The sequence below is a fragment of the Schistocerca americana genome, chromosome 4, assembly GCF_021461395.2.
Source record: "Schistocerca americana isolate TAMUIC-IGC-003095 chromosome 4, iqSchAmer2.1, whole genome shotgun sequence".
NCBI lineage: Eukaryota > Metazoa > Arthropoda > Insecta > Orthoptera > Acrididae > Schistocerca > Schistocerca americana.
Window position 1 is genome coordinate 375,752,618 of NC_060122.1, and position 16,185 is coordinate 375,768,802.

General features: G+C 43.5%; 1 protein-coding gene across 1 annotated transcript in view; it reads right to left on the bottom strand.

Moving 5' to 3' along the window:
- Positions 1 to 16,185, bottom strand: part of LOC124613495 (opioid-binding protein/cell adhesion molecule homolog) — a 202,394-nt gene that overhangs the window by 133,723 nt on the left and 52,486 nt on the right. The window contains exon 4 of the mRNA XM_047142203.1: positions 443 to 601. Within this exon, the coding sequence (XP_046998159.1) occupies positions 443 to 601 (159 nt within the window). The remainder of the gene's footprint in view (positions 1 to 442; positions 602 to 16,185) is intronic.

Sequence of the window (16,185 nt, forward strand, 5' to 3'; positions counted from 1 at the left end):
AACTAATGTACAAGTCCTCTGAATATGAACGTCCTTTCTCTATTCGTTCAAGGTGTTCCGCTACTTTCTGCACATGAGTGTACTAGGCTACCGTGTCGGCGGAGTCGCCTCGTTAACAGCGCTGCTGCTCCTATTTGACACGAATGGCGTCACACTGCACCCGCGTGTGCAGAGGAGTTGAGTACACGTCTCCGCAGAGCAGCGCAGGAGGGCATCACGCTGCCTACACAGACGGCGGCGCGTTCCCATTTGAGAGGCAGCTTGCGGACGCTGCCCATTTCGTTGCGAACACCTCATTAACGCGGCGCCGCAGCCGAGTGGTGCCGGCAGGGATAATCACTAAAGGACGCACTCGCCGTGAGGCGCGGGCGGCGCATGCGCGTTCACGGCCGAGCGGCGGCGCCTCAGACAGACAATTAGCGGCCGCCGGCTGGCTGGCTACCTTGTCCGCCGTCGGGCGCGGGGATGGGCTCGCCGCCCTCGCGCCGCCACGTGATGGTGGGCTGCGGCGAGCCGGTGGCGGCGCAGCGCAGCGTCACGTTGTCGCCCTCGCGCACCACCAGGTCCGTGCTCGTCGGCTGGTCCAGGATGTCGGGCGGCACTGCAACAACCGGACACTTGCCATGCACTCTACCTCTCTAATATTGCCACTTTAACATTGTAAACTGAGGATGTGTTGGATGGCGATCACTTTGACTTCAGGAAAGGTAAAAGCACCGGAGAGGCAATTCTGACGTTGCGATTGATAGTGGAAGCAACACTAAAGAAAAATTGCGGTGTGCGTACTGTAAGACCTTCAGTACACACACCATCAGATTATTTGACTTGTCGCTAGTGACATTCGCTATTTTTGGCTTCATTAAAACAGCAAATAGTTAATACTTTCAGCCAGAAGGCAAATACTTGTTTATAAAGAATGATTACTGTATAATAAGGCGTCGCATAGCGACGATGGAATTTTCTAACTAATGTAATTCGTCGTCTTTGGGCGGCAAAATAAACAGAAAAATACGGATAGATACGCGATCCTTCACTATTTTGTTCGCTGGAGAACAAATGAAGCCTTGAGCACTAAAGACTTGTACTGTTTTTCTTAAGTAAGACGGACGCACATTTGTGGCGGTCTGATCTAATTTTTTACTAAATAAATAAAAACGTGTTCCGTCTGAGTGAAGTGTGAAAATAAGAACTGTTATAACTTATAGTGACGACGCACGAGCGACTCAAGAGGACAATGGCTATATAAAAGAGCGCTCAATGAACATGAAACGGACATAAAAATCTACCGTCATTGTAGTACTAAGCTTAAGGTAGGATATATGTTTTAGTTATAATAAATATTTGTTCTGGAAATATTGGATGATTTAGCAGTGCTCATTCCTATCATAATCTCAGTATTATTTTCATTTTAATTATGCATTTTGCTAACATTACAGACACCAAGATCAGCAGTCCTATGTGCGTGTTACATTGACAAGAAGAAAACTGTTTTATCGTCTTCTTGCATCAGCTTTAATATTGAATTTCCGTTTTGTGTGATGTTACAGTTGTTTTTGAGCCTTAAGAACTTTCTGGTCCCTTAGTAAATTGTTTATTCATAACAATAACTTCACAACCGGGTATGATCGTACCTAAGATCATGAAGTAATTAGAAAGGCGATAATGCAATTTCTTAATCAATAGCAAGCTAGCTGTGACTGCTTCAAGCCACGCGAAACTGCACTTAAAGACTATTCACATTTCATAACGCAATATTTTATGACAATGTTCAATCCATGATTCTTACGCCAATTGTGATTCATAAAACAGTAAGCGAAATCTCAAATTCCAACTTTTCCATTGAATAACGAAATCACTTTCATTTTGTTACATCACACGCTCTAACGAAGTAGGCGAGTGTCAGCAATATATCTCGTGGTCTTATCGTGGCGTGTTTATTTTCTGCCGTTAGGTCAGACGATAGAAATGCCACTTGCACGCTTAGAGTAGCAGATTGATGGTGACCAACTTTAAACAGAACTTGATTAGTTTTCACACACATTTATTAAAATAATAACAAGCATAAAAATTACTTAACCCGGTTCTGGATGCCATCTGACAATCTGAAGTTCCTTTGGTATTGGTGTGTTAATCTTATTCTCACAGACATCTCTGATACTTGACAAAAGTGTCTATACATTTATCTTCATGGCTATGTACAGGAATATGGTAATCTTATTGGGCGCAGACTGAAACTTGACTATAGACGGGTACAGAAAAATGTAGTACTCGTACAGACTGTTGCAGACAAATGCAGACTGGTACAGACTAATGCAGACTGACCAATCGGAGGTCTGTACACTCGTCACAATACCTCGCGCGTTCATGTATCACTGCGCGAGTGTGATCCGCGAGGAGAAAAGGTTCTAAGTTAGCAGTAATCTCAATGGCTACGTTACATATTAATACGCGGATCGGCGGAAGCAGAATTTGGTCCGTCTCTATGACAGCGTCATCTAGTAGTGCGGAGACGGACGAGCGCTGCGCCTGCGCTGTTGTGTGTGCTTAGCGGGGCGCGCTCTAGTGGGAAAGTTGTGTACGCGCTGACTACGCGGAACTATGTACGCAACAAAAATCAAGACACATTTATAGAATTTGTAGACCTGTAAAATGCGGTTGACAATGTAAAATGGTGCAAGATCTTCGAAATTATTAGAAAAATATGGATACGCTATAGGAAGAGAAAGGTATTATACAATATGTTCAAGAGTCAAGAGGGAATAATAAGAGCGGACGACCAAGAACGAAGTGCTCGGATTAGAAAAGGTGTAAGACAGGTATGTAGTCTTTCGGCCCTTACTGTTCAATCTCTACAGCGAAGAAGCAATGATGGAAATAAAATAAAGGCTCATGAGTGGAATTAAAATTCAAGGTGAAAGGATATCAGTGAGAAGAGTCGCTGATGACATTTCTGTCTGACAGAAAGTGAAGAAGAATTAGATCATCTGTTGACTGGAATGATGAGTCTGATTAGTATAGAACAAGTACTGAGAGCAAATCGAAGAAAGACGAAAGTAATGAGAAGTCGAATAAATGATAACAGCGAGAAACTTAACATAACAATTGGTGCTTACGAAGTAGATGAAGTTAAGGAATTCTACAACATAGGAAGCATAACCAATGGTGGACGGAGGAAGGAGGACATCAAAAGCAGACTACCAATGGAATGAATATCATTCCTGGCCAACAGAAATCAATTAACATGAAACATACGCCTTATTTTGAGGATGAAGTTTCTGAGAACGTACGTTTGGAAAACAGCATTTTATGGTAGTGAACATGGGCTGTTGGAAAAGAGAAGTGAATTGAAGCATTTGAGATATGATTCTACAGACGAATGTTGAAAATTAGGTATATTGATAACATAAGGAGTGAGGAGGTTCTGCGCAGATTCGGAGAGGAAAAGAATATCTGGAAAACACTGACAAGGAAGAGGGGCAGGTTGATAGAAAATTTTTTAAGACTTGAGTGAATGACTTCTGTGGTAGTAGAGGGAGCTGTAGAGGGCAAGTACTGTAGAAGAAGACAGAGATTGGAATACTTTCAACAAATAATTGAGGACATAGGTTGCAAGTGCTACTCTGAGATGGAGAGAGGAATTCGTGGCGGGTCGCAACAAACCAGTCAGAGGACTGAAAAGGAAAAGATGTGCTTGAAGCTTGCAAAGTATTTCTCGCCGCGCTGTATTGCCGCGTGGTCTCTGGCGTATTGTCACAGTTCGCGCGGATCCCCCCGTCGGAGGTTCGAGTCCTCCCTCGGGCATGGGTGTGTGTGTTGTCGTTAACTTAAGGTCGATTAAGGCGTGTGTACCCTTGGTCTGGGGGTACTGTCTTTAATTCATAATCAAAAATGTCTTCGGTCCCAGGTTCGATCCCCGCCACTGCCTAAATTTTGATAAATAATCAGCATTGGCGGCCGAAGACTTCCGGCATAAGAAGTCAGCCTCGTTCTGCAAACGGCCTTGTCAAAGAGGGCGGAGGAGCGGATAGAGGTTCAGGGCACTCTCTTGTCCTAGGGGTGGGAAATTGCCCCTAAAGGCGGAAGAATCAGCAATGATCAACGACATGAGGATGCAGAAGGCAATGGAAACCACTGCATTAAAGACACGTAACGTGTATCCACAGGACATGTGGCCTGTATTTGAAGAAGTGTCATGATGATCTCTCCATTGGCAAAAGATTCCGGAATAGTCCCCCATTCGGATCTCCGGGAGGGGACTGCTAAGGGAGAGGTTACCATGAGAAAAAGATTGAATAATTAACGAAAGGATAACGTTCTATGAGTCGGGACGTGGAATGTCAAAAGCTTGAACGTGGTAGGGAAACTAGAAAATCTGAAAAGGGAAATGCAATGGCTCAATCTAGATACAGTAGGGGTCAGTGAAGTGAAGTGGAAGGAAGACAAGGATTTCTGGTCAGATGAGTATCGGGTAATATCAACAGAAGCAGAAAATGGTATAACAGGTGTAGGATTCGTTATGAATAGGAAGGTAGGGCTGAGGGTGTGTTACTGTGAACAGTTGAGTGACCGGGTTGTTCTAATCAGAATCGACAGCAGACCAACACCGACAACGATAGTTCAGGTATACATGCCGACGTCGCAAGCTGAAGATGAACAGATAGGTAAAGTGTATGAGGATATTGAAAGGGTAATGCAGTATGTAAAGGGGGACGAAAATCTAATAGTCATGGGCGACTGGAATGCAATTGTAGGGGAAGGAGAAGAAGAAAAGGTTACAGGAGAATACGGGCTTGGGACTAGGAATGAAAGAGGAGAAAGACTAATTGAATTCTGTAACAAGTTTCAGCTAGTAATAGCGAATACCCTGTTCAGGAATCACAAGAGGACGAGGTATACTTGGGAAAGGCCGGGAGATACGGGAAGATTTCAATTAGATTACATCATGGTCAGACAGAGATTCCGAAATCAGATACTGGATTGTAAGGCGTTCCCAGGAGCAGATATAGACTCAGATCACAATATAGTAGTGATGAACAGTAGGCTGAAGTTCAAGACATTAGTCAGGAAGAATCAATACGCAAAGAAATGGGATACAGAAGTACTAAGGAATGACGAGATACGTTTGAAGTTCTCTAACGCTATATAGATACAGCAATAAGGAACAGCGCAGTAGGCAGTACAGTTGAAGAGCAATGGACATCTCTAGAAAGGGCCATCACAGAAGTTGGGAAGGAAAACATAGGTACAAAGAAGGTAGCTGCGAAGAAACCATGGGTAACAGAAGAAATACTTCAGTTGATTGATGAAAGGAAGAAGTACAAACATGTTCCGGGAAAATCAGGAATACAGAAATACAAGTCGCTGAGGAATGAAATAAATAGGAAGTGTAGGGAAGCTAAGACGAAATGGCTGCAGGAAAAATGTGAAGACATCGAAAAAGATATGATTGTCGGAAGGACAGACTCAGGGTACAGAAAAGTCAAAACAACCTTTGGTGACATTAAAAGCAACCGTGGTAACATTAAGAGTGCAACGGGAATTACACTGTTAAATGCGGAGGAGAGAGCACATGGGTGGAAAGAATACATTGAAAGCCTCTATGAGGGTGAAGATTTGTCTGATGTGATAGAAGAAGAAACAGGAGTCGATTTAGAAGAGATAGGGGATCCAGTATTAGAATCGAAATTTAAAAGAGGTTTGGAGGACTTACGGTCAAATAAGGCAGAAGGGATAGATAACATTCCATCAGAATTTCTAAAATCATTGGGGGAAGTGGCAACAAAACGACTATTCACGTTGACTTGTAGAATATATGAGTCTGGCGATATACCATCTGACTTTCGGAAAAGCATCATCCACACAATTCCGAAGATGGCAAGAGCTGACAAGTGCGAGAATTATCGCACAATCAGCTCATACTTCGAAGTTGCTTACAAGAATAATATACAGAAGAATGGAAAAGAAAATTGAGAATGCGCTAGGTGACGATCAGTTTGGCTTTAGGAAAAGTAAAGGGACGAGAGAGGCAATTCTGACGTTACGGCTAATAATGGAAGCGAGGCTAAAGAAAAATCTAGACACTTTCATAGGATTGGTCGACCTGGAAAAAGCGTTCGACAATATAAAATGGTGCAAGCTGTTCGAGATTCTGAAAAAAAGTAGGGGTAAGCTATAGGGAGAGACGGGTCATATACAATATGTACAATAACCAAGAGGGAATAATAAGAGTGGACGATCGAGAACGAAGTGCTCGTATTAAGAAGGGTGTAAGACAAGGCTGTAGCCTTTCGCCCCTACTCTTCAATCTGTACATCGAGGAAGCAATGATGGAAATAAAAGAAAGGTTCAGGAGTGGAATTAAAATACAAGGTGAAAGGATATCAATGATACGATTCGCTGATGGCATTGTTATCCTGAGTGAAAGTGAAGAAGAATTAAATGATCTGCTGAACGGAATGAACAGTCTAATGAGCACACAGTATGGTTTGAGAGTAAATCGGAGAAAGACGAAGGTAATGAGAAGTAGTAGAAATGAGAACAGCGAGAAACTTAACATCAGGATTGATGGTCACGAAGTTAAGGAATTCGCTACCTAGGCAGTAAAATAACCAATGACGGACGGGGCAAGGAGGAATTCAAAAGCAGACTCGCTATGGCAAAAAAGGCGTTTCTGGCCAAGAGAAGTCTACTAATATCAAATACCGGCCATAACGTGAGGAAGAAATTTCTGAGGATTTACGCCTGGAGTACAGCGTTGTATGGTAGTGAAACATGGACTGTGGGAAAACCGGAACAGAAGAGAATCGAAGCATTTGAGATGTGGTGCTATAGACGAATGTTGAAAATTAGGTGGACTGATAAGGAATGAGGAGGTTCTATGCAGAATCGGAGAGGAAAGGAATATGTGGAAAACACTGATAAGGAGAAGGGACAGGATGATAGGACATCAGCTAAGACATGAGGGAATGACTTCCATGGTACTAGAGGGAGCTGTAGAGGGCAAAAACTGTAGAGGAAGACAGAGATTGGAATACGTCAAGCAAATAATTGAGGACGTAGGTTGCAAGTGCTACTCTGAGATGAAGAGGTTAGCACAGGAAAGGAATTCGTGGCGGGCCGCATCAAACCAGTCAGTAGACGGATGACCAAAAAAAAAAAAAAAAAACCATAAGGACCGATGACCTCAGCAGATTGGTCCCATAAGACCTTATCATAAATTTCGAAAAATTAAATATTTGTCGGCAACCCCCTTGTACTCTTCAGGGGGTTATTGAGGTATCGAGAGCCAGTACCCGAGCGAAGGAGTAGTTCTCCAGCCTACAGGTGTTGAGCCGATCTTTCCGTTAATCTCATAGCTGTATCCTGCCCTCTAGTAAGACAGATAAGGTCGCCTGGTTCCCTACTCGCAGACATCAACACCAAAATCTGATGTTATAAGTTTGCTTCCGGAAAACACTGGCGTTGCCCATGTCTCAGGCGGCGCTGAAATCACCGCACATTTTGCTTATGCCGATCAAGTGTCCGAAAAGAGACTGGCGCATGTAACATCAGCTCAGCCACTATTTAGTAGGTGGCACACTTCCAGGGCAGCAGTAACGTACCTACCGGCTGACAAAAGTGACTGAAAGAATGATATCGACAAGCTCCAAGCAAGTTCTACCATGTTCTAGGAATAAAAGGTGTAAAGGCGTATAAGCGCAGATATTTCTCATCAGTGATAAAATACGCTGCAATTGTAAGAAATATTTATTTACAAAAAGGAAAGGACAACTCGATTTCATAACGTACGTCACATTTTCAGATGCATATTAAAATGTGAGTCCACAAAGGATGCATGACAGAGATTGTGGACTCACATTTCAATATGAACCTGAAGATCGGACATACAGCCGGAAAACATGTTGTGCTTTCCTTTTTAGAAATAAATAATTGCTACTACTACAGAAGATTTTTGTATTTGATGATGAAAGCAGTTGTGGATGTCCTGTCAAGAGAAACGTGAGGCAGGTTTTTCTGTTGGTGGCTGAGGACTGTGTACTGAACAATATTACATCAGCATTTACATCATTTGCAAATTAATAATTATAGCTGTTATAAGCTGTGTACTTTTAGGTTGTGTAGTACCTCTGCATATGTATGGTACAAGCAAGCCATTAATGCTTATTTTCCCTTGGGCAGCAGGTCAGGTGTAGCAGCGTAGATGTTGGACACAAAACGGTTACTGTATACTGACAGGCGTAAAGGTGCAATTACAAACACCCAGAAAACATCAGGTCGTAAAGTTTGTGACCGAGCGTCTAAGGCGCTGCAATCATGGACTATGCGGCAGGTCCCGGCGGAGGTTCGAGTCCTCCCTCGGGCATGGGTGTGTGTGTTTGTACCTAGGATAATTTAGGTTAAGTAGTGTGTACGCTCAGGGACAGATGACCATAGCAGTTAAGTCCCATAAGAATTCACGCACATTTTTGAAACTTTTGTGATGTGTTTGTGGCAAGACCGTTGGATGCAAGGAAAAAACAATCCACACACTAATTTGTGTACATATTAAGGTACTGCATAGAAAAATATTTGCAGCTATACCCATTACACCCCGTGTATACCACAAACATAGACAACATAGGAGAGCGCTGTCTCACCCTGCGATGGCCTCAACTCGCTTCTGGACTGGTATGCTGCAATAACTTTTAAAAAATCAACTGAGAAAATAGAATATAGCACAACTGCTAGTTACGTAGCAGCACTGGTTACAACAACTCCTAGCTGATTACCTCCGCATTCTGCAAGCAATCAAGCTATGGTCCTTCAGGAAGCCATCGATCTACCATCACACTCTCATCGTCATCAAATGATTTGTGTGATTTTGCGTCTAAGTGACTATTAAAGTCTCTTAGGTTTTACTGTGTAAAAAATTTGTCATTTAGCTCTGTTGTTTGGACTTGGCATCTACGTGATAACTAATGGCCTTCTGTAATTCACATTCCAACTACTCACATTAATTAAACTATAGGCCTTGTGTGAGTGTATGCTTTCCCGGCGTATACAGCTGGCGAAGAGTTCTCGGGCTTCCAGCCGGGTGGCGGTGTCTTCAAACAGCGACGTTTCGACGAGTGACATACTCATCATCTTCTGGCGAAGATGATGAGTATGTCACTCGTCGAAACGTCGCTGTTTGAAGACACCGCCACCCGGCTGGAAGCCCGAGAACTCTTCGCCAGCTATAGGCCCTGTGTTTCTTTTATGCTGTCGCTAGTAGTTATCCGGCAACCTTTAGAGAACGTCACGGCTGGGTGACTGTCATCATAACACTTCTAAATGAGCTGTGACTGGAGGCTGTACGGATGGCTTAAAAGTGTGTGATTTTGCGACTCCCACTGCAGAGAAATTTGTAAAAGTTGTGCCAACCCTGCCCGGAAACACCATCTTGCTGAAAGCTCCATCAGCGGGGGCATAAAATAGCCAGTGAAAGCGACTACAATCTGCTCCTGATTCTTACTGGATGGAATACCTAAAGGTTAAATAACTTCTTGGAGAGTTTCGGGAGTGCATAACATCATTCGTGCGATGCAGGAGTCTGTAACACCTTGGGTGAAGGTAGTGCTTTCGTAGTGTATTTCAGACGTAGGAAGAGAATTGTCGTTCCTCACCAACCGAAATAATTCTAGCAGCACGGGAAGTTTAGAGGTGCCGAAAGTGCTTTCCTGTGTGCAGACGTCGATGTCGATTTGAAGTTTCTAGTGTTTTAGTTGTATTTTGCCAATGGATTGATCGGGCACGCGCTTGGAAGGGTAAACCAATACGTCGGACCGTGAAGCTAGGAGCTAGCTAGGCGGAAGTATTTCATTGAAGTAAACGGACCTGCCGATACTTGATAGAAGCAGATAGATTCCATTTGCAGTCAGGGATTAACACAGCAAACAGATAAGTATCAGTCTGTATTGTATTGCCAATCTACCTAGACTTCAGCTACGTATAGCCACCATCAGCGTGTTTAGTAGCAGGTTATGCAGACAAAGAAAGCACATACGTACACATGTTGCTAAAACGTCCATAAACATTAAACAGTCCATACCTCAGTTCACACTCACACAGAGGTATGAATTGAGCTATGGGCAGTTTATGACCATTTTGTCATGTGTATACTTACTTTCTGGGTCTAAAATCACTACTAAACGATTCGATTATAGTTGTAATGTAGCCGAAATCCAGCTCAATATGCAAAAAAATACACGTGATACGCGACTGTTTATCGTGTTCATTCCTGATTATACACTGAAGAGATAGAGAAACTGCTAAACCTGCCAAAAATCGTGTAGGGCCCCAGCGAACACGCAGAATTGCCGCAAAACGCCATATTATGGACTCGACTAGTGTTTGAAGTAGTTCTGGAGGAAACTGACACCATGAATCCTGAAAGGCTTTCCAGACATCCGTAAGAGTACGAGAGAGTGGAGATCTCTTCTGAATAGCACTTTGCAAGATATGCTCAATGATGTTATGTCTAGGGAATTTGGTGGCCAGCGGAAGTGTTTAAACTCAGAAGAGTGTTCCTGGAGGCGCTCTGTAGTAATTCTGGACGTTTGGGGTCCCGCATTGTCCTGCTGAAATTTACCAAGTTTCTCCGAAAGCACAATGAACATGAATGGATGCAGATCATCAGACAGGATGCTTAATTGTGTGTAAACCTGCCAGAGTCGTATCTAGACGAATCAGGGGTCCTATATCACTCCAACCGCACACGCCCCATACCCATTACAGAGCCTATACCAGCTTGAACAGTCCCCTGCTGACATGCAGGGTCCATGGATTCATTAGCTTGTCTCCATACCCGTACACGTCTATCCACTCTATACAATTTGAAATGAGACTCGTCCGACCAGACAACATGTTTCTAGTCATCAACAGTCCAACGTGAGTGTGGATGATCCCAGCTGAGGCGCCGCGCGGGGTAGCCGCGTGGTCTAGGGCGCCTTGTCACGGCCCGTGCGGCTGCTCACGTCCGAGGTTCGAGTCCTCCCTTGGACATGGGTGTGTGTGTTGTCCATAGCGTAAGTTAGTTTAAGTTAGATTATGTTGTATGTAGGCTTAGGGACCGATGACAAAAAAATGGCTCTGAGCACTACTGGACTTAACTTCTCAGGTCATCAGTCCTCTAGAACTTAGAACTACTTAAACCTAACAAACCTATCTGTGTAACCAGTTATTTATCAGTGGAATATTTCCTGAATGGCTGAAATATGCTGAAGTTAAGCCACTGTTTAAGAAGGGAGATAAAGAAATAGCATCAAATTTCCGTCCAATTTCACTGTTGCCAGCATTCTCAAAAATTTTCGAAAAAGTAATGTACAGTAGGCTTTATAACCATCTTATCTCAAATAACATACTGTCAAAGTCACAGTTTGGATTTATAAAAGGTTCTGATATTGAGAAGGCTATCTACACTTACAGTGAAAATGTGCTTAATTGATTAGACAAAAAATTGCGAGCAACTGGTATATTTTGTGATCTGTCAAAGGCATTTGACTGTGTAAATCACAATATCCTTTTAAGTAAATTAGAGTATTATAGTGCAACAGGAAATGCTGAAAAATGGTTCAAATCTTATATCTCTGGCAGGAAACAAAGGGTGTTATTAGGAAAGAGACATGTATCAAGCTATCAGTCATCGTCCAACTGGGAACTAATTACATGTGGGGTCCCACAAGGTTCCATTTTGGGACCCTTACTTTTTCTTGTGTATATCAATGACCTTTCATCAGTAACATTACCAGATGCCAAGTTCGTTTTGTTTGCCGATGATACAAACATTGCAATAAACAGCAAATCAATTGTACTCTTAGAAAGCTCAGCTAATAAAATATTTGTGGATATTAATCACAGGGTCCTAGCCAATTCTTTGTCACTTAACTTTGAAAAAACACGCTACATGCAGTTCAGAACTTGTAAGGGTTGTTCCACGAGTATATGTCGAACATACGATGACAAGAAGATAGAAGAAGTGGACAATGTTAAATTCTTGCTTGATAATAAATTCAACTGGGAGGAGCACCCCACAGAACTACTGAAGCGTCTTAACAAATCTCTGTTTGCAATGCGAATTTTGTCAGACATAGGGGATATAAAAATGAAAACGCTGGCATACTATGCTTACTTTCATTCTATAATGTCATATGGGATTATTTTTTGGGGTAATTCATCAAGCCAAGCTAAAGTTTTCCGGGCACAAGAACGTCCAGTAAGAGTTATATGTGGTGTGAACTCAAGAACATCCTGCAGAAGCCTGTTTAGGGAATGCCGGCCGAAGTGGCCGTGCGGTTAAAGGCGCTGCAGCCTGGAACCGCGGGACCGCTACGGTCGCAGGTTCGAATCCTGCCTCGGGCATGGATGTTTGTGGTGTCATTAGGTTAGTTAGGTTTAACTAGTTCTAAGTTCTAGGGGACTAATGACCTCAGCAGTTGAGTCCCATAGTGCTCAGAACCATTTGAACCATTTTTTGAACCTGTTTAGGGAACTAGGGATACTAACTACTGCTTCCCAATATATTTATTCCTTAATGAAATTCGTCGTTAGAAATATATCACTTTTTCAAACCAACAGCTCAATTCACGGAATCAATACTAGAAATACGAATAATCTTCACAAGGATTTAAAGTCACTTAGTCTTGTACAGAAAGGTGTGCATTATTCAGGAACACACATTTTCAATAACTTGCCAGCAGCCATAAAAAGCTTAACAACCAATGAAATTCAGTTTAAGAGAAGCCTAAAGGATTTATTCGTGGCCAACTCCTTCTACTCGATTGATGAATTTCTCAGTAAAACCAACTGATTTGTGTGTATATATATAAGTAAAATATAACTTCCGCGCAATGTCAGTGCAGTAATGTGTTCATTGTAAATGTGTGTGTGTGTGTGTGTGTGTGTGTGTGTGTGTGTGTGTGTGTGTGTAAGTACAATCTAACTTCTGCACCATTTGAGTGCAGTAATGTGTTCATTGTAAATAAGTATTGTAGTAGGTGTATTACATGTTTATTACCTTATAAATAAATAAATAAATTTTCATTTTAAATTCAGTGCATTAGTATTTGTAAAATGACTTTCATATAGTGTTCATTAAAAAATGACGATCATTCCACTTGGGACCTGTGGAATGGTACATTAGCTTATTTGTTTTAGTTGTAAATATTTGTCATGAATTGTTGTTTTTTGACATGTTCCACATCCTGGAGGACCTCCTCACTACGGATCAATTGGAATGAAAGTAAATCTAATCTAATCCAAAAATAACATCACACAGATCCATTCCAGAGGTAGGATTCGAACCTGCGACCGGAGCGGTCGTGCGGCTCCAAACTGTAGCGCCTCGAACCGCTCGGCCACTCCGGCCGGCAGGGACCAACGGCCTCAGCAGTTTGGTCCCATAAAACCTTTCCAAGAATTTCCAATTTTCTAGGCGAGACATAATGACTTGTGTCGTGCAGTCATCAAGGGTACACGAGCGGGCCTTCGGCTCCGAAAGCCCACATCGATGTTGTTTCATTGAATGGTTCGAACGCTGACACTTGTTGCTGGCCCAGCATCGATATCGGAACAGTTTTCAGAAGGGTAGCACTTCTGTCACGTAGCACGATTCTCTTCAGTCGTCGTTGGTCCCGTTCTTGTAGGATGTTTTTCCGGCGGTACCGATGTCGGAGATTTGATGTTTTACCGAATTCCTGATACTTACGGTTCACTCGTGAAATGGTCGTACGGGAAAATACCCACTTCATCGCTACCTCGGCGATGCTGTGTCGCCGGCCGGTGTGACCGAGCGGTTCTAAGCGCTTCAGTCCAGAACAACGCGGCTGCTACGGTCGCAGGTTCGAATCCTGCCTCGGGGATGGATGTGTGTTATGTCCTTAGGTTAGTTAGGTTTACGTAGTTCTAAGCCTAGGGGACTGATGACCTCAGATGTTAAGTCCCATAGTGCTTAGAGCCATTTGAACCATTTGATGCTGTGTCCCATCGCTCGTGCGGCAACTACAATACAACGTTGAAACTCTTTTAAATCTTGATAACCTGCCATTGTAACAGCAGTAACCAGTCTAACAACTGTGCCTGATACTTGTTAGCTTGTATAAGCGTTGCCGACCGCTGCGCCGTACTGTGTCCGTTTACATATCTCTGTATTTGAATACGCAAGCCTACATCAGTCCCTTTGACGCTAAAGTGTAATAATGAATCCAGTCAGATAAATTCCATTTGTTTCCGGCAAAGTCTGAGTGTTTTGTTTTTGTGATTCTTTTTCCTTTATTGACACTGAAGGATGTTTCTGTTTTGTTATATGGAGATTATCCTTGTGAGTGCCTGGCAGTCTGTAGTAGGTGGTGTAAGAATTATTAGCGATGATTTCATTTCAGTCCAGTGGTCGGATCTGACAGCATTTTGAAAGCAGATGGATCGCTGCAAGGAGTTGATTGGAGGTATTGAAGTAGTCACAAATTTACCATTTTCTCTGAGATCAATGACAATGCTGGCTCCCCTTATTTCGGCTCACTGTGTATCTGTAACAGCGCAGAAAAGTAATCCAGATACGCAATCGAAAGTTTCCGAGGAAGTTTATGGAGCAATACGTAGCGTGATTTGTCTGCGTGCCGCTCGGCATTAAAGCCGTTGACGTGGACGTGACGGGAAGTCTGGATTCACGACATACAGAGCCGTCGGCACATTGGACGTGCCGTCCAGTGTGATTCGCGCTTTCAGCGCTCTCCAGCGGCCGATGTCGGCATTATATATGCTCTGAGATGCACAGTTTCTTTAAGAAAACGGATGCGAGGGAAGTAGCTGCGTCAGCTGTGTTAACGGATGTAGAAGGAGGGCAGAGGAAGTCCCAAAGAAGATTTGGCTTGAACAGCGAATTGCTGGTAGAAGAACACAAAATAATGCTGAACAACGAACTGAGAGACATAGTAGTGGGAGTTATTCGTTAACTCAATTGCATTTTATCCCATTTTCGGTTTTAAATTGAACGTAGTTAATGTAAAGGGTCTAACGCCAATTTGCGCAAGTATAATATTTTCGATGTTGCATTGACTACTAACACTCTGAAATGACTTACTTCATCACATAAATTCGAGATTCTACTCGTAATTTCATTGCAACGGAAGAGATTTTTCGAAGCTGCTCGCCATCATTGATACAGATATTTAATTTCAAGTTACAAACACAAGCCAGTCCATAAACCCAGGTACATATATAATGCTGATGATGTCCCATACTGCTTGACAGAGCGTAGGGGTACATGTGGGAGAGCCGCACCGCTGTACTAAGCAAGGTCCTAGCGGAGGTGGTTTACCAATTCCTTCCTCCGACCGTAATGGGGATGAATGATGATGATGATGAGGACAACAGAACAATACCCAGTTATCTCGAGGCAGGTGAAAATCCCTGACCCGCCGGGAATCGAACCTGGGACCCCGTGCGAGAACGCTACCGCGTTGCAAAGGTAGCACGTAACACTTTCGTAGCACGTAACACTAAAAACATCAATTGCAGGGAGCCGTTACCTACCAGTTGTGTAGGTCCCTGCAATTTTATTAAATATAAAAAAAACCGTAGCTAAAACGACGCGTTTTCGGAAGAGTCTCAATTTTCTGATGCTTTGAAACAGCTTATATTCGTACCACGTATTCCATGAGGAAGAAAACGCCTCATCTACGACGTCTATTTGGGTCGGTTCCTACCTGTGCAGAGACGTCGGTTGTGTTACCTCTGCATGGTTTGGTTGGAGCAATTGTCTCCAGGTCGTCGTCCATCCAAAGGAAGAAAGCCAGCTGGAGAAGGACGAGCAGGGCCGTAGGGATGCAGCACCAGTGCAGTTGGGCATGGAGCCCCAGTGAGGTCCACACAACCGGTACCAGTTGGGACGACCGATGATTGGTCGTCCGGTCAGTCATCACATCGACGACGTGTGTTTGGGTCGGTTCCCTCCTGTACAGAGATGTCGTTTATGTTTCCTCTGAGTGGTTGGGTCCGAGCCAGTGTCCCCGGGACGTCGTCTGTCCGAAGGAAGTCAGTGAGTGGGAGACGCACCAGTAGTGCACTCGCGACGGAGGTGCAGTCGCGGACGGACCAGCAGTCCAGTCGGTCGCTTGGCATGCAGCAGCAAGCAAGCCCACGTCGCGAGGAGTCGGGCTGGAGCCGCTGGCG